This window comes from Lolium rigidum, chromosome 7 (genome assembly GCF_022539505.1).
Source record: "Lolium rigidum isolate FL_2022 chromosome 7, APGP_CSIRO_Lrig_0.1, whole genome shotgun sequence".
Taxonomy (NCBI): domain Eukaryota; kingdom Viridiplantae; phylum Streptophyta; class Magnoliopsida; order Poales; family Poaceae; genus Lolium; species Lolium rigidum.
The window spans coordinates 358,017,287-358,044,377 of NC_061514.1; the positions used below are offsets into that span (position 1 = coordinate 358,017,287).

Here is a 27,091-nt window from a genome sequence, read left to right on the forward strand (position 1 = left end):
ATGCCTCCTACACTTGATGAGAATAATAATGATAGCTACTTTGTTGAATTTGCTCCCACTACAACTAATAAAATTGATTATGCTTATGTGGAGAGTAATAATTTTATGCATGAGACTCATGATAAGAATGCTTTATGTGATAGTTATATTGTTGAGTTTGCTCATGATGCTACTGAAAGTTATTATGAGAGAGGAAAATATGGTTGTAGAAATTTTCATGTTACTAAAATGCCTCTCTATGTGCTGAAATTTTTGAAGCTACACTTGTTTTATCTTCCTATGCTTGTTACTTTGCTCTTCATGAACTTGTTTATTTACAAGATTCCTATGCATAGGAAGCATGTTAGACTTAAATTTGTTTTGAATTTGCTTCTTGATGCTCTCTTTTGCTTCATACTCTATTTTTCAAGATTGCATCATTAAAGCTGCTTGAGCCCATCTTAATGGCTAAAAAGAAAGAACTTCTTGGGAGATAACCCATGTGTTATTTTGCTACAGTACTTTGTTTTATATTTGTGTCTTGGAAGTTGTTTACTACTGTAGCAACCTCTCCTTATCTTAGTTTTGTGTTTTGTTGTGCCAAGTAAAGTCTCTATGGTAAAGTTGATGCTAGATTTGGATTGCTGCGCGAAACAGCATTGCCTGTATGTCACGAATCTGGGTCTAACTCTCTGCGGGTAACTCAGAAAATTATGCCAATTTACGTGAGTGATCCTCGGATATGTACGCAACTTTCATTAGTTTTGAGTTTTTCCATTTGAGCAAGTCTGGTGCCATTTTAAAATTCGTCTTTACGGACTGTTCGTTTTTGACAGATTCTGCCTTTTATTTCGCATTGCTTCTTTCGTCGTGTTGGGTGGATTTCTTTGTTCCATTACCTTCCAGTAGCTTTGAGCAATGACCAGAAGTGTTAAGAATGATTGTGTCACCTCCGAACATGTGAGTTTTTGATTATGCACTAACCCTCTAATGAGTTTGCTTAAAGTTTGGTGTGGAAGAAGTTTTCAAGGGTCAAGAGAGGAGGATGATATACTATGATCAAGGAGAGTGAAAGCTCTAAGCTTGGGGATGCCCCGGTGGTTCACCCCTGCATATTTCAAGAAGACCCAAGCATCTAAGCTTGGGGATGCCCAAGGCATCCCCTTCTTCATCGACAAATTATCAGGTTCCTTCTCTTGAAACTATATTTTTATTCGGTCACATCTTATGTGCTTTACTTGGAGCGTCTGTATGTTTCTTGTTTTTGTTTTTGTTTGAATAAATGCTTGTGTGGGAGAGAGACACGCTCCGCTGGTTCGTATGAACACATGTGTTCTTAGCTCATAATATTCATGGCGAAGTTTCCTCTTCGTTAATTTGTTATATGGTTGGAATTGGAAAATGATACATGTAGTAAATGGATAATGTGATACTTGGCAATTGTTGTGCTCATGTTTAAGCTCTTGCATCATATGCTTTGCACCTATTACTGAAGAAATACATAGAGCTTGCTAAAATTTGGTTTGCATAATTGGTCTCTCTAAAGTCTAGATAATTTCTAGTATTGAGTTTTGAACAACAAGGAAGACGGTGTAGAGTCTTATAATGTTTACAATATGTCTTTTATGTGAGTTTTGTTGCACCGGTTCATCCTTGTGTTTGTTTCAAATAACCTTGCTAGCCTAAACCTTGTATCGAGAGGGAATACTTCTCATGCATCCAAATACTTGAGCCAACCACTATGCCATTTGTGTCCACCATACCTACCTACTACATGGTATTTCCTGCCATTCCAAAGTAAATTGCTTGAGTGCTACCTTTAAACAATTCAAAATTTATCACCTCTCGATTTGTGTCAATGTTTTATAGCTCATGAGGAAGTATGTGGTGTTTATCTTTCAATCTTGTTGGGCAACTTTCACCAATGGACTAGTGGCTTCATCCGCTTATCCAATAAATTTGCAAAAAGAGCTGGCAATGGGATTCCCAGTCCCAAATTAATTAACAAAAATAGACACTCCTCCATGGTATGTGATTGTTGGACGGCACCAGAAGGATTCGGTTAGCCATGGCTTGTGTAAGCAAAGGTTGGGAGGAGTGTCATCATAATAAAACTAAAATAAAAAGGCACTCCTTCATGGTATGAGATTGTTGGCGAGCACCCGAGGGTTCGGTTAGCCATGGTTTGTGAAAGAAAGGTTGGAAGGAGTGCCATCCAAAAATAAAATAAAATGGGAGCCGCTCTTTGAAGGTTTGTCCGGCAAGGGGGTTAGAGTACCCGCTACCATTCGTTGACAACAACATACACCTCTCAAAACTTTATTTTTATGCTCTCTTTATGTTTTCAAAATCAAAGCTCTAGCACAAATATAGCAATCGATGCTTTCCTCTTTGAAGGACCATTCTCTTTACTTTTATGTTGAGTCAGTTCACCTATTTCTCTCCACCTCAAGAAGCAAACACTTGTGTGAACTGTGCATTGATTCCTACATACTTGCATATTGTACTTGTTATATTACTCTATATTGACAATTATCCATGAGATATATATGTTATAAGTTGAAAGCAACCGCTGAAACTTTATCTTCCTTTGTGTTGCTTCAATGCCTCTACTTTGAATTATTGCTTTATGAGTTAACTCTTATGCAAGACTTATTGATGCTTGTCTTGAAAGTACTATTCATGAAAAGTCTTTGCTTTATGATTCATTTGTTTACTCATGTCATTACCATTGTTTTTGTCGCTGCATTCATTACATATGTTTACAATATGATCAAGGTTATGATGGCATATCACTTCAGAAATTATCTTTGTTATCGTTTTACCTGCTCGGGACGAGCAGAACTAAGCTTGGGGATGCTTGATACGTCTCCGACGTATCGATAATTTCTTATGTTCTATGCCATATTATTGATGATACCTACATGTTTTATGCACACTTTATGTCATATTCGTGCATTTTACGGAACTAACCTATTAACAAGATGCCGAAGTGCCAGTTCTGTTTTCTCGCTGTTTTTGGTTTCGGAAATCCTAGTAACGAAATATTCTCGGAATTGGACGAAACGAAGACCCGGGTTCCTATTTTCACCGGAAGCATCCGGAACACCCGGGAAGGACCGGAGGGGGCACTCGGGCCCCCGGACCATAGGCCGGCGCGGCCCAGGCCCCGGCCGCGCCGCCATATGGTGTGGCCACCCCTTCGACCCTCCTGCGCCGCCTCTTCGCCTATATAAAGCCTCCGTCGCGAAACCCACGATGCGAAGAACCACGATACGGAAAACCTTCCGGAGCCGCCGCCATCGCGAAGCCAAGATCCGGGGGACGGGAGTCTCCGTTCCGGCACCCTGCCGGAGCGGGGAAGTGCCCCGGAAGGCTTCTCCATCGACACCGCTGCCATCTCCACCGCCATCTTCATCACCGCTGCTGCTCCCATGAGGAGGGAGTAGTTCTCCATCGAGGCTCGGGGCTGTACCGGTAGCTATGTGGTTCATCTCTCTCCTATGTACTTCAATACAATAATCTCATGAGCTGCCTTACATGATTGAGATTCATATGATGATGCTTGTAATCTAGATGTCATTGTGCTAGTCAAGTGAGTTTTACTTATGTGATCTCCGGAGACTCCTTGTCCCACGTGTGTAAAGGTGACGAGTGTGTGCACCGTGTGGGTCTCTTAGGCTATATTTCACGAGAATACTTACTCACTCGTTATGAATGGCGTAGTGAAGTGCTTATTTATATCTCTTTATGATTGCAATGTGTTTTGTATCACAATTTATCTATGTGCTACTCTAGTGATGTGTTATTAAAGTAGTTTATTCCTCACCGCACGGTGTAATGGTGACGAGTGTGTGCATCCGTGTTAGTACTTGGCGTATGCTATGATCACGATCTCTTGTAGATTGTGAAGTTAACTATTGCTATGATAGTATTGATGTGATCTATTCCTCCTACGTGGCGTGAAGGTGACAGTGTGCATGCTATGTTAGTACTTGGTTTAGTCTTTTGATCTATCTTACACTAAAGGTTACTAAAATATGAGCATTATTGTGGAGCTTGTTAACTCCGGCATTGAGGGTTCGTGTAATCCTACGCAATGTGTTCATCATCCAACAAAAGTGTAGAGTATGCATTTATCTATTCTGTTATGTGATCAATGTTGAGAGTGTCCACTAGTGAAAGTGTAATCCCTAGGCCTTGTTCCTAAATACTGCTATCGCTGCTTGTTTACTGTTTTACTGCGTTACTACTGCTGCGTTACTACTGCTGCGTTACTACTGCTACCATATTACCACCATCAACTACACGCCGTTACTATCGCTCATATTTATTCATACCACCTGTATTTCACTATCTCTTCGCCGAACTAGTGCACCTATTAGGTGTGTTGGGGACACAAGAGACTTCTTGCTTTGTGGTTGCGGGGTTGCATGAGAGGGATATCTTTGACCTCTTCCTCCTCGAGTTCGATAAACCTTGGGTGATCCACTTAAGGGAAAACTTGCTGCTGTTCTACAAACCTCTGATCTTGGGGGCCCAACACTGTCTACAGGAAAGGAGGGGGAACGTAGACATCAGAGACTCCCCTTGCAGCGTGTCTTGATCTCCCCGGCAACGGCGCCAGAAAAAGTCTTGCTGGCGTGTAGTTGACACACGTCTGTTGGGAACCCCAAGAGGAAAGTGTGATGCGTACAACAACAAGTTTTCCCTCAATAAGAAACCAAGGTTATCGAACCAGTAGGAGTCAAGGAACACGTGAAGTTTGTTGGTGGTGGAGTGTAGTGCGGCGCAACACCAGGGATTCCGGCGCCAACGTGGAACCTGCACAACACAATCACAATACTTTGCCCCAACTTAACGGTGAGGTTGTCAATCTCACCTGACATTGCTTGTAAACAAAGGATTAAATGTATAGTGTGGAAGATGATGTTTGTTTGCGAAGAACGAGTAAAGAACAGAGTTTGCGATAGATTGTATTTCAGATGTAAAGAATGGACCGGGGTCCACAGTTCACTAGTGGTGTCTCTCCCATAAGATAAATAGCATGTTGGGTGAACAAATTACGAGTTGGGCAATTGACAAATAGAGAGGGCATAACAATGCACATACATATCACGATGACTACTATGAGATTTAATCGGGGCATTACGACAAAGTACATAGACCGCTATCCAGCATGCATCTATGCCTAAAAAGTCCACCTTCGAGGTTATCATCCGAACCCCTTCCGGTATTAAGTTGCAAACAACGAGACAATTGCATTAAGTATGGTGCGTAATGTAATCAACACAAATATCCTTAGACAAAGCATTGATGTTTTATCCCTAGTGGCAACAGACACATCCACAACCTTAGAACTTTACGTCATCGTCCCGCGATTCAATGGAGGCATGAACCCACTATCGAGCATAAATACTCCCTCTTGGAGTTACAAGTATCAACTTGGCCGGAGCCTCTACTAGCAACGGAGAGCATGCAAGAACATAAACAACATATATGATAGATTGATAATCAACTTGACATAGTATTCCATATTCATCGGATCCCAACAAACACAACATGTAGCATTACAAATAGATGATCTTGATCATGATAGGCAACTCACAAGATCTAACATGATAGCACAATGAGGAGAAGAAAACCATCTAGCTACTGCTATGGACCCATAGTCCGAGGGTGAACTACTCACACATCAATCCGGAGGCGATCATGGTGATGAAGAGTCCTCCGGGAGATGATTCCCCTCTCCGACGGAGTGCCGGAGGCGATCTCCTGAATTCCCCGAGATGGGATTGGCGGCGGCGGCGTCTCCGGAAGGTTTTCCGTATCGTGGCTCTCGGTGCTCGGGGTTTTCGCGACGAAGGCTATAAGTAGGCGGAAGGGCGAGTTGGAGGGCCGACGAGGGCCCACACCATAGGGCGGCGCGGGCCCCCTCCGGCCGCGCCGGCCTATGGGTACGGGCCCTCGTGGCCCCACTTCGTATCCCCTCTGGTCTTCTGGAAGCTTCGTGGAAAAATAAGACCCTGGGCGTTGATTTCGTCCAATTCCGAGAATATTTCCTTTGTAGGATTTCTGAAACCAAAAACAGCGGAAAACAACAACTGGCTTTTCGGCATCTCGTCAATAGGTTAGTGCCGGAAAATGCATAATAATGACATAAAGTGTGTATAAAACATGTGAGTATCATCATAAAAGTAGCATGGAACATAAGAAATTATAGATACGTTTGAGACGTATCATAGGGCAGCCCACAAGATCTATACATGAAGCACAAATTGGAGAAGACAACCATCTAGCTAATGCTATGTAACCATAGTCCAGAGATGAACTACTCACACATCACTTCGGAGGCGGGCATGGCGATGTAGATGCCTCCAGCGATGATTTCCCCCTTCGGCAGGGTGCCGGGAAGAGCTTCAGAACCCCCCGAGATGGGTTCTGCGATGGGGGCCGCGATGGAACTTTTCGTGGATGGAGGCTCAGGTATCTAGGGTTTTCCCGAGATCGTGAATAAATAGGCGGAGGATTTAGGTCGGTGGGGTGCCTGGGGGGCCCACACCACCCCTAGGCGCGGGCCACACCCAGGCCGCGCCATGGGGTGTTCTGGAGGCCCTGTGGCGCCACTTCGTCCCCCCTACGGACTTCGTCTTTGTTTCGGTAAAATAATTTGGCTTTTGTTTCGTCCAATTCCGAGAATATTTCATGTACAACTTTTCTGAAATACAAAAACAACAGAAAACATGGAACTGGCACTGTGGCATCTTGTCAATAGGTTAGTGCCGGAAATCATATAAAAGTGCAACGAAGTGTAAGCAAAACATATATGAATTGGTGTAAAACAAGCATGGAGCATAAAAAATTATAGATACGTTTGAGATGTATCACACCCCCACGCTCATGATTGAACACGCCGAAAGCTTGGTGGGTTGTAGGCTCCAACATGCCACATCTCCCCACTTCATCCCGTTGCCTTGGCAATGTTTGGAGTCTTTGTAGCAACTCTTCATCATTGGACTGTTGACACCGATACCGCCTGACATGCCGAGCTCGAACGGCGCAGAGATCTTTAGCGAGTCTTGGCTCCGCGATGTGAGTTCTCCTCCCCTTATTGCATCAACGATGTAAAGATTTAGGGTTTAAATTTAGGTTTTCTTAGCATCGTAGCTTAGAAATTGTGGCTATTTTCACTGATGTGTAGTACCCCAAGGTGGACTATGCGACGGATGAGATCGCAGACCCATCATGGACGGGCGTTGCTATCCCGAGTCGGCCCTACGTTGCCGCATCCATGATCGTTTGCCGGAGAAAGCCATTGCCTTGAAGGGACGAACATAGGCCGACTGTTCTATGCGTGTTCACAACACAATGTTAGTAATGTTCGATATTGTTTGATTTAGTAATGTGAAGATTTGTTCAAATATTTATAATTCATATTTGTATGATGAATCAATTGTAGCTTTGTGGCTTGGGATGACCTTGAGTGGTCTTTGTCACGCCAATCGTACACTAACTACTTTGTATGGTGTTGTGGGTATACTTCATGGGTGTAACGTCGACAATGCCTAGATGGTGGTGGTGGCTTACGGCCCACAGGGCTGCCCATTTGCCGTTGATCAAGATGGAAGAAGTCCAGCTCAGGAACAAGGAGCCAGATCTAGCCAGACCTATGCCCGGAGTCGGATCCGGCAAGGCCCATTAAGGTAGCCGGATCATGTACGACGTTTTAGGTAGTAGGCGGATCCTTGACGTGTACGGCAATGTATATTCCGTAGTTAGGCACCTTGTATTCCTGTTAGGACTCTCCGTAGAAACCCTAGATCCTGGCGCCTTTATAAGCCGGATCTCGGGAGGCCTAGAGGCACAACCACAACTCATTGTAACAACACGAAAGCGCCCAGATAATTCCAGACAACCAGCAGTAGGCCTGCCTCCGAGCAGCGTGTTCCGAAGCTGGGTAAACCGCGTACCACTATCCCAATTGCTCTCCGTCCTATGGCCCCTACTTCTTCCCCCCTTCGTGAGGATCCCTCCTCCGGGGTAAAGTCGTTTAGGCAACGACATATGGCATGTATGAGAACAAAAAATCTTGAATTTAGGAGAAAACTCAAAATGCTAAGTTGGTCAAGAATTTATTTGCAGAGAAAAATAAGGTGGACAAGAAATACACCAACTTATCGGGAGATGTGAAGGACTGGATGGATACCACTTAGAAGCGTGTGTTGGGGCAAAATTAAAGGTGAACTATGAGGAGCAGTTGCGCAATATGGAAAAGTATATAAAACTTGATGTTAGAGGAGAGGAAGATAAGTGATGATGAGAAGAAAGAACTGAAGGTGAAGGAGGAGAAGGAGAGGTTGGAGTACATGTTGTTTGATTTTATGAAAGGGACAAAATAAAGAGGACCCCGCAAATTTGTGACGAGTGACATGTTTTCATTTAGACCTTGTTGACCATGCGTGCTCAAAAAAATTAATAAGTAGTAGTTGTAATGTTATTTAACTTTGGCTAGATTAGTTGGTATGAAAACATTGTGATCATGTTTGAGAAATTGAAATAAGAAAACATATTAGGGTGGTGTATAGGGGTCGGCGGTGTGAGTGGTCGAGCCCAAACACGTGTCGTTTTTACCGGTGGTCCAAAGCTTCTGTACGGTGCCGATGCCAAATACTGTTTGAGAGGCGTCGGTGAAGATGCTATTAGCACACCAATCTTGGTTGGGTCTGACTTCGAAAATTATTCAACCAAACACCATAATCTTGTACGATCGTAACCTGTGGCCTTTTTTTTTTGGCTTGTTTTGCTTGCCACATCTTGATTATCACAAGAGATGAGACAGAGCAAGAACCAGACCAAAGCCGGCTAGAGACGGTCGACACATCCAAACGTGACGGATCGTTCTTCCAAATCTTACCAGGTCTTACTTAAACTGCAATATCTTTTTAGATCATACAGTATAAAATAATTTTCTGTACAGAATCAAAATGGTATCGGCGCATATAAATGCTCCAAATGGCCATCCCAAAATCGCAGAGCATTAAAGGCCGAGCCGCAACAACAACCTGCCGGGCTGCGTGCTGGCCGCCGAAACCATCCAAATCGCACAACAAATGCCGGACCCAGCACGTGCTTTAGCAGCGCTAAGCTGACCCCGCCCGTCTCCACGGCGATTTTGAATTTCGAAATCGCATCCGAAGCCGTTGCGCTGGGTGGGCCCACCACCCGCCGCAGGACAGGAGCCGCCCTTGTTCCATTTTGAGTTCGTTCTCCCATCCATTTTCTCTCGCACGCCTCCCTCCCCATCCTCCTCCCCCTCCGCCGCCGTCGCCCAGCGCGTCGTCCCCCGCCGCCGCCACCCTTCCCCGACACGCCCCGACCTCCCCGCGCAGCACGGGACGCGCCGCCACGGCGAGGGCGCGTTGAGGTGAGCCGAATTCAAAACCCTCGGCCCTCAGATTCCCAACTCCCCCCAATTCGACGCCCCGATTTCCCAGATTCACGGCTCCGAGCCTTCGGATTCCTCGTTTTCTCGCTGTATATCTTCTATGCCTTGGGATCTCTTCCTGATCCGTCGCGGGAATTCGTCCTGTCTAGGGTTCCGATGGGGAGCTCGGAGATGGCCGCGCAGCAGCAGGGCGACAGCGTCAAGGTGGCCGTCAACGTCCGCCCGCTCATCACGCAGGAGCTCCTCCTCGGCTGCACCGACTGCGTCACCGTCACGCCCGGCGAGCCGCAGGTACGTACGATTCGTTTTCTTGGTGGCCCCCCTACTGCTGGTCTTTGGCCAACCTTTCACGACACGCGCGCATCCTAGGGGCTAGGGTTACCGATTGAATCGACGGGTGGGCGTATGGTAGATTGGGGTCGACAGGATACGTTCTGGGAGTTGGTTCGTTCGTTCGTTCCGATTTTATCTGGCTTCTTGGGTGGTCCGGGGAATCATGTCTCTGTATGGTCGAAAATAATAATCACATGCTGTATGTGATTTCAAGTTTCTTGGACCATAATTTGGGCGGCCAGATCCACCAAGAGCATATGTGTGGTGGGGGTTCTATGCTTAGGACCATTGTCTTTCTTGATTTTGAGCAGCAATCGTGTTATATTTTCAGTTTCACCATAGAATTCTCTTCCAGAACACTTGACTCTACTGCACTTATCGGATTGAATGCTCAACTAATATATAATCTACTACATGATTACCACATTAACAGTGGATTTCTTTTTTTTCTTTTGAATGGCTTATAAGTCTAATAAATGGATGTTGACGATGCTCTATTGTGCTATTGCAGGTCCAAATTGGCCCACACGTCTTTACCTATGATCATGTCTACGGAAGCACCGGATCTCCTTCCTCGTTGATATTTGAGCAATGCGTGCATCCGCTAATTGACTCGTTATTCGCTGGATATAACACCACTGTGCTAGCTTACGGACAGGTACTTATCATGTATGCTTGAAAGTATTTTTCACATAGGGAAACACTATTGCTTACTTCTATAGCTCCACTCCGAGCTGTTACTGTTGTTAACCTAGCACCTAATAGAACCTTTATGGACCGTTTTATTGGGAAAATGCTTTCTTGCTGTCTTGTGGCTGGAAACGTCTCATCTTTAATATTTACTTTAGAATTAGAATTGGAACCACTATTAGTGCATAAAAGAGTGTGTTTTGTAGAATATATATTACATCGAGAGTCTAGTTTAGGAACTACAGATTCACCATGTCAAATCTATCTGTAAGAATGTCTTATTCACATGGTTAGTTTGAGTATTGTAGCCTTAACTTTTTGGCATAATTGGTGAACCAGTCTCATGTTTAATAAAATAAGATAAGAAAATTACCACTTTGCTTCCAACAATCCAAATAACATCTATACCCCGTTTAGTTATAGGATCCCTGACATCTAGTTCTTGGGCATACAATATAGACAGTAGCAAGGTAACAATCAATAGTTGTTAAGAGTACAGTTTTTTTATTAGATGTTTATTTCTGACTTAGCCTTTTCATGTGCAACCTTTAGACTGGATCTGGGAAGACATATACGATGGGTACCAATTACAGTGGTGAAGCTAACTGTGGAGGAATAATTCCACAAGTTATGGAGACGATATTCAAAAAAGCTGAAGCAATGAAGGGTGATACCGAGTTCTTAATTCGGGTGTCCTTCATCGAGGTACGCTAGCTGGTAGAACTTATATTTACTTTAATTGCAACGCATATTTTGCTTATTATCATTTCTTGGTTTGTTGCTCTTCCCTTCAGATATTCAAGGAGGAAGTATTTGATTTACTTGATGATGCTGGGTCTGTCACAAAAGCAGCAGCGCCTGCTAGAGTACCTATTCAGATTCGAGAAACTGCAAATGGTAGCATTACACTTGCTGGTGTGACAGAGCCTGAGGTCAAGTCAAAAGAAGAAATGGCCTTGCACTTGGCGCGAGGTTCTTTATCACGCGCAACTGGAAGTACAAACATGAATAGCCAGTCAAGGTAAGTCACATATATATTTACATGATGTGATGACCAGTTTTGGGCACATGAACACATACTTTTCTGTTTAGACAACTTTCCATTTGTTCTGGGTTCCACTAGTAACATGGCTGTAACTTTGTAAGAGGTTACCAGATACACAATGAAAATTGACTTGGATCATGCTGTATATTCTGCTGTTTCCTATTGCATTACCATACGTGCTATTTGTTGGTTATTGTTTTTGAATTGAGACCAAGAGCTAGTTGCATGATGTTTGTGTGTTCAAGTGTATATGTTCAAATAATTCAAGTGCAAAGTTCACAAGGACAATTGTTTTGCACATTGAAATGCTCTAACAACACAACCTGGACAACTAATTTTGATTGTAATATATATTTATAAAACCTGCCTTTATTTGAATAGTAATTGTTTCTTTGCAGCCGTTCTCATGCTATCTTCACGATCTCTATCGAGCAAAAGAGGACGTCAAGTTCTACATCTGAGAAGCCAACTAATAATGACTATGATATTTTATCATCAAAATTTCATTTAGTTGACTTGGCTGGTTCTGAAAGGGCTAAGCGAACAGGAGCTGATGGATTGCGGCTTAAAGAAGGTCAGGACAGCTCTTCTTGCATATGTACATGTTAGCTTAATTCGGTATATAAGTGTTAAGCCGATTTTGAATTTCTTCTATGTATCTTGTGGCTATAGGGATACATATAAACAGAGGCCTTCTTGCTCTTGGCAATGTTATTAGTGCGTTAGGTGATGAAAAGAAGAGGAAGGAAGGAGCATTTGTACCGTACCGGGACAGCAAATTAACCCGCCTACTGCAGGTATGCATAATAATAGTTGTATTTCTATATGATCTCACCTTATTTAAGTCGGACAACTGAAATGTTGAAATGTAACATATACATGACTAAGGGCTATTTGTTCTTTTGCAGGACTCTCTAGGAGGAAACAGTAAAACCGTTATGATTGGTAGGTCTAATTTTTGACACTCATATCCTCATATTGGCCTACTTGGAGCACTTACTAAAATCAAATTTCTTTGTTATTCTTTTCCTGCAGCTTGCATTAGTCCTGCTGATTCTAATGCAGAGGAAACCATTAATACACTCAAGTATGCCAATCGTACACGAAATATTCAAAACAAAGCAGTGGTATGCATGCTCTATCCACAAAAAATTCTTTGAATCTTTTATTTCGGTTGCCATCTTTTGCTTATCCTTTTGTATCCTACTGAATAGATCAACAGAGACCCAGTTACAGCAGAAATGCAGAAATTGAGGAGTCAATTAGAGCAGCTGCAGAGTGAACTTCTGTTTTCCCGTAGTGGGAGTGCAGCATTAGAAGAGCTTCAGGTTGGTTTGGTACATTGACTAATCAAATTAGTTCATTTTATTGCATCTCTAATGTTGTTTTCTGCATCTTTTAGTTGCTGCAACAAAAAGTCTCTCTACTTGAATTAAAAAATTCAGAGCTTTACTGTGAGCTCAAGGAAAGAAAAATGTCGTGTGAACAGTTAGCACAGCGTGCACTTGCTGCCCAGGTATTGATGATTTCTTTCTGGTTGTGGTTGAACTGTGTACTTTTCTTGATTCAATGAAGCCATAATATACTTCTGTACAAATGTTTATTTATCAGAGCTTTGTGAGTTCACCCTCATTAGGTAATGTGGGGTGCTCTTATGCAATATTTTTATTCCTTCATGATATGCAGTTACTTTATACCATGTACCATTTTCTGTAACATCTCTATAGTGACATTTTGCTAGCCACTTTCACGTGAATAGCCTTGGCAATTTAGTACAACAGATAACACATAGATTATTTGTTGACAGCTGGAAAAGGATAAGCTGATGTTAAAGCTTGAATCAGCACGCAATGGGAAATCGTGGGACGATATTGAAAATGACGGCAGCGAGCAGGTGTGTTAAACTAAATCTCTTATCAAATGCAGTTTTGTGTGTACATTGTCATATCAGCCTCCGTAACTGTTTTATGTTTATATTTCTTGTTCTCAGCCGGATGTGGACCTTATGAAGACCTATATATCAAAGATTCAACAGTTGGAGAGTGAAGTAACACGGCAAAAGTTCTCCACTGCCTGTAGAAATGGTTTACATGATCGACTTGCACTGGATAAGGGCATACTTCTGGACGATCTGGGTTCAGGCTGTGAAGAAGGGACACCCGAAGTGTCAAGTAAGTTATTGAAACACGTTGATACCATGTGTTCATGAAACTTTCTCTAATAAACACCATTGTTTTTTGCTGGTGAAGTTGAAGAAGAAGAAAAGGAAAGAGAACATTCATCCCTACAAGAGCAACTTGATCAGGAGCTGCAGGATCTAGATAAAAGACTTCAGCAAAAGGAGGTATTATTTTCTTTTGATTTAATTGTTCATATACGAATTTAAAAGAACTTGTTTAAATTGACTTTGACACTTTGTTATTGAAATTTTATTCCAAGACTAGCTTTTACATGTAATAAATATTTTTCATCCCATCATCCATTTTAAACTCATGGTCAATGATACCTACAGTTAACCTATAAATGTTCTAGTCAAAACTATGCTCTAGTACTGTCTGTTTGTGGAACTGGACGAGTGTAATTATACCTATTTATTATTTTAATTCCTGCAGGCGGAGATGAAACAATTTGCAAAGAGCGACACCTCTGTTATCAAGCAACATTATGAGGCGAAGTTAAATGAGATGGAGCAAGAAAAGAAGGCTCTTCAGGTTTAACCTGCTCAATATTGTTGATTCCTTCAAATTTCTTGAAACAGTAGTAATCTTATTTGTGTTTACAGAAAGAAATCGAGAGTCTCCGTCATGCATTAACAAATATATCTTCCTCAACTGATGAGTGTTCGCACAAAATGAAAGAGAACTATCTTCAGAAGCTGACCATGCTTGAATCCCAGGTTTGTAAATACATAAATTGATCTTTTATCTTTCCCAGTCACTAACTGGCCACCATATGGCAGGTCTCTCAGCTCAAGAAAAAACAGGAAGCTCAACAACAGTTGCTACGACAGAAACAAAGAAGTGATGATGCAGCAATGCGTTTACAAGGAGAAATTCAACGCATCAAATCTCAGAAGGTTTTTCTTTCTCCAAACCATTCGAAGTTTAATTTAATTCCATCTTCTGACATATGTTCTTTTCATCGTATCTTAGGTTCAACTTCAACAGAAGATTAAACAAGAATCGGAGCAATTTAGATCTTGGAAGGCTGCCCGTGAAAAGGAAGTGCTTCAGGTTACTCTTTGACTGTTTGTTGTAGCTTTGCTTTTTGTAAATTTGCGAGTTCATAAAGAACTTATGTTGAGAATGGTGTATTTACATTAACTAGCTCAAGAAGGAAGGGAGACGGAATGAATATGAGATGCATAAACTCCTGGCATTAAATCAGAAGCAGAAGATGGTTAGTTTTCTAAAAAAAAATATATCTTATTGCTTCCAAGTAACTTGGTAGTTATGCCAGCCGTGCTCCGTGTAGGTTTTACAGCGAAAAACTGAAGAAGCTGCGATGGCCGCGAAAAGACTAAAAGATTTGCTCGAAGCAAAGAAGTCCACCCGGGATACATATGGTAAGAAACTACAGAGTGAATTCTTTTCTGGTGTTATTGAGATATTTATGTACTCTTAAGTCACAACTCATGACGTTACTGCCTTTTGGCTTTGAAATTTCAAGGAACAAGTGGATCAGGGATTCAGGTGCTCTTACAGAACTTGACAATCTTTTGGTTAATACAATAGTCTGTTGTACTTTCGTGTTGTACTATGTCTGAAATATTCTCTTGATATGCACTAGGCATTGATGCGATCCATTGATGATGAACTTGAAGTTACTGTAAGGGCATACGAATTACGCTCACACTATGAACGACAAATACAAGAGTAAGTCTCAGGTTCCTTCTGTTACTATGATACAGAACTTATGTTTCTAACACCTTTCATTGTGTTGTGGTGGTGGTGTCTATTATGTATATGTGCATTGCAGCAAGCAGTTTAGACGATGGAAATAATTTGAACATGGTTTTAGTTGAGAACATAACCAGGTCATGTGAAAATAACGCATTTTCATTGCCAAAATGACCTTTGAACATGGTTTTTGTTATCGAGAACATAACTTGGTGATGTGAAAATAACGCATTTTCATTACCAAACTGACCATACCACTGGAGGATTGATGCTCAGTGTAGGTAGGGTCAGCTCAAATCTGCATGTCATGTAAACATATAGACTTGTATCTTTCTCCCTACTTGTTTACGGACACTCCAGTACCAAGGTTTCTTCCAACATATAATTTTTATGATGGTAGATAATGGGCTTACACAAGTTTGCTCTGATCTGTTTCTTTATTCATATTCCAAAAAAAAATAGTTGACTGTAAAATTCTACATTAGCTGGTTTACTGTCATGCCTTTTGCATTAGATTTGCATCTATTTTACAGAAAATGTTCTTCTTGAAATAGGAGAGCAACAATATCAAAGGAAATAGCAAAGCTGAAGGACTGTCCTCAGGCTATGTCTCCTAGTGCCAGAAGTTCTAGAATTTCAGCACTGGAAAACATGTTGGCATCATCATCTAGTGCAATGGTGTCCATGGCTTCTCAACTGTCTGAAGCAGAGGAGCGTGAGCGTGTGTCCAATGGTAGAGGCAGATGGAACCACATAAGGTCCCTACCTGATGCGAAGAGCACAATGAACTACCTTTTTCAGTTAGCATCATCTTCAAGGTTGGTTTTACTTGTTTACCAATCTGTTATGTTCTGTACTACCTGTTTTTCATGATTGAAGTTGTGTAAAACATATAAATGAACAGTCTCTGGTTTCCCTAATCTGTTCTAATTTTCTGTATGCCTAGATGTCAACTACATGATAAGGAGGTGATGAGTAGAGACAAAGACCTTGTCATTGGTGAACTCAAAGAAAAAGTGGTTGCGCTTAATGGCAGAACGAGACAACTGGAAGCACAAGTTAATGATCTACATAACCAAAATATGCAGGTAAATACGTAATTGAGCACTTTTATTACATCACTGAGTTTTTGAAAATGCATTTCATAGCATAGATATGATTTCAGGGATCACTCACACTGACACATTCTTCTAATTGGCAGCTTTTCACTGCAATGAACAATGCGAAGAAATCTGGTAGGGCCTCAAGGTGTGATACTATTATTGATCCAGAAGATGGTCAAACTTATGCTTTGCGGAAGGTATCTAGCTATATTTATGTTTCAGTTTCATCTAGATTATGTCTGGTGATATTTTGTACTCAGTCTTTTTATGGCGTGCCTCCTTAATGTAGAATGCTCGAGCCGGTAAGAACAGCTCCTACTGGTCGGATGACATGGAAATATCAGATGCCGAGGAGTCGGAAGAATTAGAGGATATGAGTGATGATGGATCTGATACAGATTGGGTACAATCATCCAGGAAAGTCAATACACGACGCAGAACATCAAACCCGAGTAACAATAGTTCACTTACAAATGTAAAGTTGGAGATGCCTAGTGAGGAAATGCCCACTATCCAGAAAGAGCATGCTTCACAGTGTTGCTCGTGTTCATCAAAATCATCATGCAAGCTCACCAGATACTGTGAGTGCAGAGCTGCAGGTTCACAATGTGGTCCTAGTTGTGGATGCAAATCTTCCAAATGTTCCAATAGGGTGCACATCAAGGAAGAAATAGATGATGAACCATCTAAGAAGGAAGGCAGCGAGTCTGGTAATGTTTCTTCTTCAGAGAATGATGCCAAAATGAAGGAAGATGTGAAGCAAGGAATCATGCTTCTTGAGAATGCTATGGCCGAGAAGGGAGAAGCTCAAGAGCCCAAATCAAGAAAACCATTGATGGACATTGGAAGTAATGTGGTAAGTACTATTTCAGGAATAATGAGTTGTCGCAACTACCAACTAATCAGTTTTCGCTGTCATGAACATTTGTACTGCCCTGTCTGCTTGTATAACACAATCCCCTTCAGGTGAAACAAAACGGGGCAAAACCAAAGCAGAGGAAAAACTGGCGCAAGTCGACAATTCAGCTCGTCCCTACAGGGCCTCCTCCACCGCCCTCTGCACCGGATAACTGTGAAGCAGCTCCGCAGAACAGAACTGATATTCCCCTCAGGCTGCCGAGAGCAATGTCCTCACTGCCTGCCGAGGGCAACCCTCTTACAGACCGCAACGCCACCAAGACCGACGAGTCTGCAAGCACCAACAAGGAGAACACCAGCGTTACTGCAAGGCCACCGGCTCGGTCAAGAAAGAATGCCGCCGTTGAAAAGGAGAACCACCACTTGGGATGACCGGCCTGCTAGTGATGGATGAACATGTTGAAAGAGATTGTAAAAGAGGATGAGGTTAACTGTTATAACCGACAAGCATCCCCGATGGTGAGTTGGTTCTCCCAAGCTAGCTTGGCAGGTCCTACATAGCTTCTGTTTTCTGTAGCATCGGCAGAGCAGCATTCCTGTTTTCTGTAGCTATATCACCGGTTCTCTGGGGATTGTAACTTAACTGTGTCTCTCCATACTGGATAGGTTTAGAAAGCAGTATTGCTGCCCCTGCTGTATACTGTGGCGGGAGGTTACTTGGAGTTGCTGATCCCCGTCCCTGTGCTGTTGATATGCATGTTTCGTTGGTCATGAATTCATGATACTTGATTGTTAGATTCCTGGTAAATGGACGGGTCATGGACATTGACTTCAACAGAGCCATTTCCATGTTCTTCTTGCCTTCTGTATTTTTTTCTTCCAGTAGCTGCCACCTTGAAGAGGCATCCAGTAGCTGCCCTCCTGTGTTATCGAAAGTCTGATATACCCCGTTTGTAGAGGATGATGTTTACTACTGATTTGACATGGTTTTGCTGATTCAAGGCAGAGATTTTTGGAATAGACTTTCATGTTTAACATAATGCAGACAAGAAGTCCAGTAGTTCAGAAAAACGAGTTACCAATATCCATAAAATAAAACTAGCTCCTCAAATTACATTAAGTTAACAATGAAATACAAGCCGAGTTCTAGTGACCAAACTAGTTAAACGACTTGTTTCAACTCGGCATAGCTCCATCTCACGTAGTTCAATAAATTACTTTGACCATTATTTTGGTTAATAAAATATGAAATACATGTCACAAAAATTATATCATTGAAAAGTTTTTTTTTCCATACGAATCTAATGATATAGATTTTGTAGACCGAATCTATGGTCAGGCGCCTGGTCCGCACCGAGCTTGTGGTAGTTGTACTTGCACAGATTGAACTGGCAGCAGCAATCTCCAAACACGCGAGCCGTCTCAATCTCCCAGCCGAGCTCATTGTTTCTGTCCTCTAGACGCTTGATCATCCTTTCGAAGAACCGAAAAGGTACACTGAAGTGCTTGATCATGACATGAGATACCTCCGAAATGACATTTTCCATGGAGGAGCTTGCGTGAGATTGATTCATCTCAGAATTTCTTTCGAGCAAGAAACAAGGATCTTTGAGATCATGTCCTTTCCTGACGAACTGTCAGTTCGACCACACACGATCTCAGATAGATTGCCAGCTACGCTACACATACTTTCAACGACTTGTTTCTTACACAGTTTTGATGTTCACTGTTGCATGGAAGATCATTCATGGCTCCTTTGGCCTTAATCTCCTTGAATTTGGTTCTTTCTGATCCGGGGTGCTCACTTGCTCTCCTGTTCCATGTCCCAAAATAAAACCTGCTCACACAAAGACTTGCGTCAACAGATACATCGAGTATTAGCGAAACAAAATAGATTTGAGCATGCAGTCAAAAGAAAAGCAAGACATTTGAATCAGTCAATGACCGGAAAAACCACACCCAGCTACAATCCAAGAATGTTGTGGAAGACATCTCGTCCTCCGGCTGCTCTCCCACGAACAACCATTGATAATATCACTTAGGTCACGAGCGCTCTAACCGACCTCAGCCTCTCCTCCGGTTCAGCAAAGCCTTCTCATGTGTATCGCCTCGCTACCGAAGATTGTGTGCGAGAGCTCTTTGATACGTTGGTCTCCTAGCTTTAGATAGTTCAGATATATCTCCACCTTTAATCCTAACCTCACGGGACTTTCTGAGCTCCAAATCACGCCTTGTGTCATCTATCTAACTAGACTTTTCTTTGTTTCCTTGTGTGCACTCAAAAATAAATTGGTCCACGCCTTTGACGAATCTAATCCGTATAGCTCCACCAGATAATCTGAATCTTAGATGCGTGCACGCTTGTTGTACGTGCATCAGAGACCACAACCATGACGACATCAGAACTCGTCGGGTCTTTGTTGAACTGCACCTAGTATCTTCTCGTCGAGCCAGCCTCACTAGTTGAACCGACTGGTTAGACCGGTCGAACTCGTTGCACCGCATCAGCCAGTATGATATTCCCCAACATGCGCGCCAAGCAAATAACCCGACGGTACTTGCCCGATCTGATATGTTTCGATGAGATGGCCGTCTCGCGATCAATGTCATCCTTTGTTGATGGTGTTTTGCCATCATCAACAACTCGTACCGTAGAGCGGCCCCTGCACCCCCTTGTCGTTGTCAATAAACATGGGCGGCTTCAGTCGTTGCTTTAACCTCCGCTTTGCTTGGCCCTTACGACGTAAGGAACCTCACTCACTCCGGCCTCCGCTAGCCCGCCCTCCACCAGAACCACCATCACCTCTCCTCTAGATCATCCGCGCCATGAATCTAATCATTAATTGCAGCTCTAATACCACTTGTTAGCATAATACAATATTAAATCATTGCAGGAAGTTGATGAGAGACTATTTTTGGTATAAAAAAAAATCAGCGATAACACATATATCTATGGGGCATACTTTACGGGTGCTCGTCTCCAGGTACTATCAAAGTGCCATTGATGGCAATCCCGTCATGGTGTACATACACGCCAGATCTATAAATACCACGCCGGTTTAGCGCCCTTGCCATGGTCACTAGACCGTTTCTGAAAATCGATTTTGTGTCTAACCCAGCTTTCGTCTAGTCTATTTTAGCTACCCAGGTGGCTTTATATTATTAGGCCCAGGTTACAGAGTTTAACTCCAACACGTAACCTACCTGTACTGTCTAAATTCAACTATAACTTATACAAATATTCCACACAACTTCAACATGGACCCTTTAGCTCGTTGAGCTTACTTGAACTCTTCATCTCGTTGCCGCCGCCACGCCCCGCGGGCTTTGCCCGGCGGCGCCACCTGCGGGTTGGGTTAGGGTTGAGGGAGGTTGGGTTGTGTCGCAACTCACATGTTCTTTAACTAGGCCATTGGAGTTTGGCAAATCCAATTGCATGTTCTTCTATTTTCTTGTCTTGTTGACTTCAATGCTCGCTACTCTTTAGGTGATTGTTGGACCAGCTGAACATTGGTCGAACGATTTCTTAGCTGACCAGAGAGATCGGCCCCCGTCGTCACGAAGCTGCCTACCTGGCCGCATTTCCCCTCTAGGAACTGAAGTCGCTCCCTGTCGTGTCCATGGCATCCTGAAAGTTTGAAAGCGGCCATTGAATGCCAGCTTGAATGATACGATTGCACCATTTGATGCAATTAGGCTGGACTACTCAGGTGAACACGCCGGTGACCACCCACAACCATAGATCGACCCCACAAAAAAGAATTCAACGGAGCGCTCGCCTGAAGTAAACTGAACACTCCGACCAAGAACTGATTCTAGCTCAGTTTTTCCCGACGCACTCGAACCCTTGAACCAACTTCCAGTACAAACCGTTGTAACCCCGGCGACCAGTTTCTCAAGCTTCAGTTTCAGCATCACGCTGCCTGATGTCTGCAGGAAGAACTCCATTCCACTCTGAATCTGTCCCTCCCTCCAGTGTCCCACTGCTAGTGATAGACCACACACATCCCTGTCGCGCCGTACGACGCGATTAGCACGTGGGTCGCTTTCATGTCACCGTCTAATGTTACTAGTTAATTAGTAATGGACAATATCGGGCATGATTAGATAATACTGCGCTATCTGATTAGTCGTGCGCTGCTGCTGTGGGAGCTCGAGACTGACACGACGACAGCCACAGCAGGCCTACAACGGCTACTTAGACCACGATATAGTATTACCACCACTATTTGAGTGACTTAATTAAATGGTTAGTCCCAAATGGGAAGGATGTTTAGTAGCCGTTGTGAAAGCCTATTAGACCGAAGGCTCAAAACGTTTAAGCAGCTCTTTGTCCTCCAACTGAATTTTTGGCAATGGCGACACGGCGGTGGCGCACCGGATGCCATGTTGCCGGCTCATATAGGTGCACCGAGGTCTAGCTTTAGGCCAAGGATCATGAGATGACATGATTGAAAATTTAGAGAGAGTTATCTACCAGTATGCTAAAGAGAACTGTATTTTCTTATAATTCTCTAACAGATCATGTAAAAGTTGGATCCTTAAAACGCGTATAAGGGCCGCGCGGGGTGGAAAAAGCACGCGTTTACGGAATATGCTAGCAATACAAACTTAAATAATGAATATTTTAAGCAACACATTACAACAATAAGCCAAGTACATCAAATGAATGGTTTATCCCATAAATAATTAAACAAATAACGAATGGTCCAGGAAGCAAATAATGGTTCATCTCACAAAATGCAATGAAATATAAATGGGAACTACTGCCCATGCCGCTGCCAATGGTGCTCAATAAGATCATCTCGAAGTTGGGTATGTGTGGAATTGTTTTGAATCTCTCGGTAGATCTGAAGAAATGCACGGATCCGGTCAGGGTTTCTTGTTGGCTTCACACGGCTGCCAACATTGTCATAGAGAGGGTCCAAGTCCAAATCCCTCTCATCGTCGATAATCATGTTGTGATGAATGACACAACATGTCATGATGTTATTGAGGGTTTTCTTGTCCCAAAAACGGCATGGCCCTCGAAGAATAGCAAATCTTTCTTGGAGAACACTAGAGGCTCTCTCAATGTCCTTTCGGCATGTCTCTTGTGCCTTGGAAAATTCAGCATGCTTCCTTCTTGTTGGGTTTGGCATGATCTTCACAAATGTAGACCACGAAGGATTAATTTCATCAACGAGGTAGTACCCCATTGTGTAGTTGTGCCCATTCACCGTGTAGTTGCAAGCCGGAGCTTCTCCACTAATAAGACTAGGCAAAAGATGAGATCTCTACAAGACACTGATATCATTGAGAGAACACGGAAGCTCAAATAAATAGTGCAAAATCCACAAGTCTTTCAAAGCCGTCGCTTCAAGAACTATTGTGGGATCACGGCTCTTGCCGGTGTACTGTCCATGCCATGCCACCGGAAAATTCTTATATATCCAACGCATACAACCTATGCTCCATAGCATGCCCGACCAACCTTGTCGTTCATTGTATGTCATCAATCTCTCCGTGTCCTCTTCATTAGGAGCCTGAAGATACATCGGCCCAAACAAACGAATAACCGCCTTGGCAAACATGCACACATACTTGAGAGTAGTATCTTCGCCAATGAGGAGATACTCGTTGGTGTAGTACGCTGAAATGTCGTAGGCGATACTCCACATATCCACCGAGATCTTTTGGTACGGGCCAAAGCCTAGCAGCCCGACCATGCTCTCGGGTGGGTAAACAATTGGTAGTTGGCCTTGCAAGCTTGAACTATATTCACGAATAGATCCTAGTGCATTTGGAACCACCGTGGAAAGAGATTGTTAGGGTAGATAGGTACCTCGACGAAGTAGTTGCGCATGATCATGTCGTGCCCGAGTGCGGGGTTCCACGAGATGCATGGATGGCCAACCGTTGATACTCCATGCTTCTTGTTCTTCCGATCCTCGAGCTCTTTCACAGTGAGGAGTTCAATCATTTGTTCAATGTTATCATCGAAGAGAAAATCATCGATATCCGAGTCATCCAAGGACGACGACGAGTCGAAGAAATATTGAGCACTCAGGCTCAACGTCGAACTCATATACTCCATATGTCCCAAGATATCTTGCTCAATTTTTTTCTAGATACAGATCGATGTATCTATAACTAAAATGTGCCTATATACTTTCGTATTTAGACAAAGTTAAGCAAGTTATTCTGGGATAGAGGAAGTACAAAATACAACGCAGATCCTATCTCAAACACAATTCAACGCAATAACTATGAAAGAAATGACCGGAAAAAACTAAGCCAGAAGGAATTTACCTTCGGGTGCACGGGGATCCGACGGACACCAGTGAACTTGTACGCGAGTCGGAGGATATTCCAACGAATCCAGCGAAGGGCGGCGGCTGCCGGTCCATCTACACCTCCGGGCAGTCGACTGGGAGCTCTGCGCGTCGTCCGTGGCAGACACGACCTCGCTCGGTTCTGCCTTGGTGCGGGTCTGCGGCGCCCACGGTCCAAAAGGTGCAGAATCGATGTGGTGGTAGGCGGGAATGAAAAAGGAGACGATGGAAAGCTTGAGCTGGAGTGGCGGCGGATGGGGGGAGCGGAAGAGCTGAATGTTCAGTGTGCCAAAGGTTGGGAGAGGAAAAGGGTCGCCTGGCGATTTTGAAAGGATCTTATGCCGCACCTCGAGCACACGGGAGGGGGGGGGGGGGGGGGTGAGGGGGGGTAGGTGCTACCCAATTTTTGTTCTTTTTCAAATTAGGGTTGACACAAAAGGTAAATTCTCGAGATATGCAACTAAGTAAATTTACCTACATGAAGAGCTACACAACTAAAAAGATACCACCAAGCAAGATACAATAGGCAATAAAGGATAGAGGTAACTGATAGCAGAGCACATGGAGACACGAGGGATGATTCCCGTAGTTCCTTCCTTTTAAAGGGAAGTATGTCAACGTTGGAGGGGTGTACTTGCCACAAAGGCCTTACCAAGCCACAAAGGCCTCACCCTATTTTCCGGTGAGCACCACTACTAAGGCCTAGCTCACTTGTCCACTAAGGGATTTCCTCGTGGCGGAAACCGAGCCTTTACAAGGTTCTTAGAGCACACATCCACAACTAAATTGGAGGCTGCCATGGCTATTACAACATAATATCAAGTTATCCATGAAGTAAACAACAACTACGATTTCCAAAGGAAACTCTAGCCAAAGGGCCCACAAGTGAATGAGGGGGAAATTCAAATCGCTTTGGTGAGCTTGTAGATATAGGTCTTCTCCTTCACTTCTTCAAAGATCAACACTTTTGATTGGCTAACGGAGGAGATCTAGTGAAAATTGAAGCTCAAGTTCCTGGAGGAGAGAGAGTGTACAACCTGGAGGTAAAAGGAGTGAGGGGGTATACGCCCTCCCCAAAAAGAGCCGTTGGCCCCTCCGCAGGGCCGAATATTTCGCCCATTAGGGCTGGATAATCCGGCCTCCCCCAAATAATCCGCCCCTACAGGGGCGGATAATCCGGCCAACACCGGATGATCCGGGTAGCTAAATTATCCACCCCTCCCCCGAAATTTGGCGACACCGGAGAGCCGCGTGAATTGGCCTCTTTTTGGTCCTTAGCCGTTTTCCCAGGGCGGATTTTCGCCAAATATCCGGGGAGGAGGGCGGCGGATTTTTCAGGAGGGGTGGATAATCGGGCCATGTAGGCTAGATAATCCAGCTGGGAAACACCAGCCGCGCAAACATGTCAACTAACACATCTTAGCGGTTCTTTCTACCTTTCCGGCGTCAACTCCTCTAGATAAACGTGATCCCAGAACATTTAGTGCTACCACCAGTCCGGAACACCGTCTTCATGAAAAATCTTCTTTCCACCTTTTTGAGGGATCAATCGTCTTGTGCAATTGTTTGAATAAACCCTATACATCTTAGCAGACGGTTAAATCCTCACTAGTGTTGTTATGAAACACACAAAACCAATTAGGAGATGAAATGCTCTTTCAGGTTCGCTCGCGAAAACTGGGGGGGTGTTCTACCGCGTAGGCGCGTACCTTAATTTTGTTGTTGAGGTTTTAGAAAAAAATACAGGATCTATCGGATCCGTTTTGTCGCACTAAAACTATAAAATAACGGTTATTTTAAGGTTTTTCCGCGTTCCGAGAATAATCTGTTAGAGATGCTCTGATTGTTTTTCTTTTCTTATAGGGATAAGTTCTCTATCAGATTAAAAAGATGAGACAATTTTCTAGCACAAAAGCATCCAAGGGAAGGGAGCAGTGGGGAGCATGCAGACATTGCCCGGACGGCTCTTCCTCCATAGGTCCATTATTGGTCGTCACCGTGCCAAAAATTCAAAAGGCAACAAAAGTGGGCGCATCATTGGTGCCCTTTGCTGGGGTCTGGATTGGCTGCACCAGTTTATGGCTAGGGGTAGCCTGGAAGTTATTAACGATATCATATCCGCAGCGGTTATGGTCCGTGGAGTTATTTTCTCGTTTAAAGCTGCGCGTCCGTTATGAATCTTATGATATCTCTTGTTAATCGACCAGCCGAGTAACTTCACAGTTCACACAATGGATACTATACCTTGGAGGCTGGGACAGACTAACGATTCTGCGTATCTCGTGGGTAACCCCAGCGCGATTTTGCAAGCAGTTACTGGTTTGAAAATACCAGGAGATTTCTGGTCTCAAGCTTTTCAATCCGTTGTGATTCCAACGAATCACTGTGATCTCCGTAATGTATCAAGGAGTTAAGACATTCTAACCTGCGTACCGGGTAGATCGTACACTCACATGAACCCATGATTACAAAAGGTAGGGTACTCAATTCCCCATATGTCAGAGTTAAGGAAACGACTGCTGGCACAATTCCTAGCAGGACAGGGAAAGGTTCATAGTAATCCCTAGCTGATTTAGTGAATAATTTCGTCTCCTTGGGTACTAGGATACATTTGCTTGTTGTCTGTTAGAAAACGATGATTTTGTTTGTCTAATCACCTTCTACTTGTTTTGCCATTTCTTTGACCAAAATTTCCTACATTCCTAAGTGTGGCCTCACAACAAAATTGTGATAAATAAGTTCAGCATACCACAATTCAGCAACAAAATGAAACATTTGTACCGCACGCACATTACTCAGATAACACAATGACCCAATAATATTGTTCTCAGGAGTTTCCAAATTTCACTTTTTATTTATTCACATTTCACCTCGGGACAACGACCTGGATGGTGACCATGGTAAGCTTTGCCGGGTCGAGCGAGTTATCTTACTCCATATATTACTCAACGTATACAAATGCCTATAGTTCAAAGAAAATCATGCCACACAAATTTCCGCTGGAATTTTAAGAAGAAGTTCATATGCATTTATGTTCAAAAAATAGCTCTATATTATATTCAGATACGCAACTTCACATAAGTACATCTAGACAATACTAGTAGCATTTTCTTTCTGAACTTAGACAATAGAATTTTCTATGTTTAAAATGACGCTGCAAATGCAAAGGAGCACCAGATGCGATGCCCAATGGTTGAACCACAACCGTACCTTTGTTTGGTTCTCACATGCATTTTCAAACCTTTCTTTGATTAAGAAGAAAATCAAGAGCTACCGTCACGATCACAATCACTGCTCATTCTTAGTGCTGCCTACTGGCCGTGGTAGTTTAAACCACGGCGCTGGGTGCGCTTGTCCTTTAGCTCATTCCTCCGTGTCTCCCAGTGTCAGTCCCAGCTGCTGGCTCCGGCTCACAGCGCACACAG

The 27,091-nt window shown here is 43.3% G+C and overlaps 1 protein-coding gene across 1 annotated transcript; it reads left to right on the plus strand.

Annotated features, from left to right (window-relative positions):
• The first annotated feature begins 9,580 nt into the window (after nt 1-9,580).
• Nucleotides 9,581-17,880, plus strand: LOC124675741 (kinesin-like protein KIN-4C). Its single transcript, XM_047211817.1, has 26 exons — nt 9,581-9,715; nt 10,269-10,415; nt 11,000-11,152; nt 11,242-11,468; nt 11,891-12,066; nt 12,165-12,289; nt 12,401-12,437; nt 12,528-12,619; nt 12,707-12,820; nt 12,895-13,008; nt 13,300-13,386; nt 13,483-13,663; nt 13,742-13,836; nt 14,105-14,203; nt 14,275-14,388; nt 14,452-14,568; nt 14,645-14,725; nt 14,820-14,891; nt 14,967-15,057; nt 15,162-15,184; nt 15,282-15,367; nt 15,946-16,209; nt 16,338-16,479; nt 16,593-16,691; nt 16,784-17,350; nt 17,461-17,880. The coding sequence occupies exons 1-26, from the start codon at nt 9,581-9,583 to the stop codon at nt 17,782-17,784; spliced, it is 3,762 nt and encodes a 1,253-aa protein (XP_047067773.1). The 3' UTR covers nt 17,785-17,880.
• Nucleotides 17,881-27,091: the final 9,211 nt, after the last annotated feature.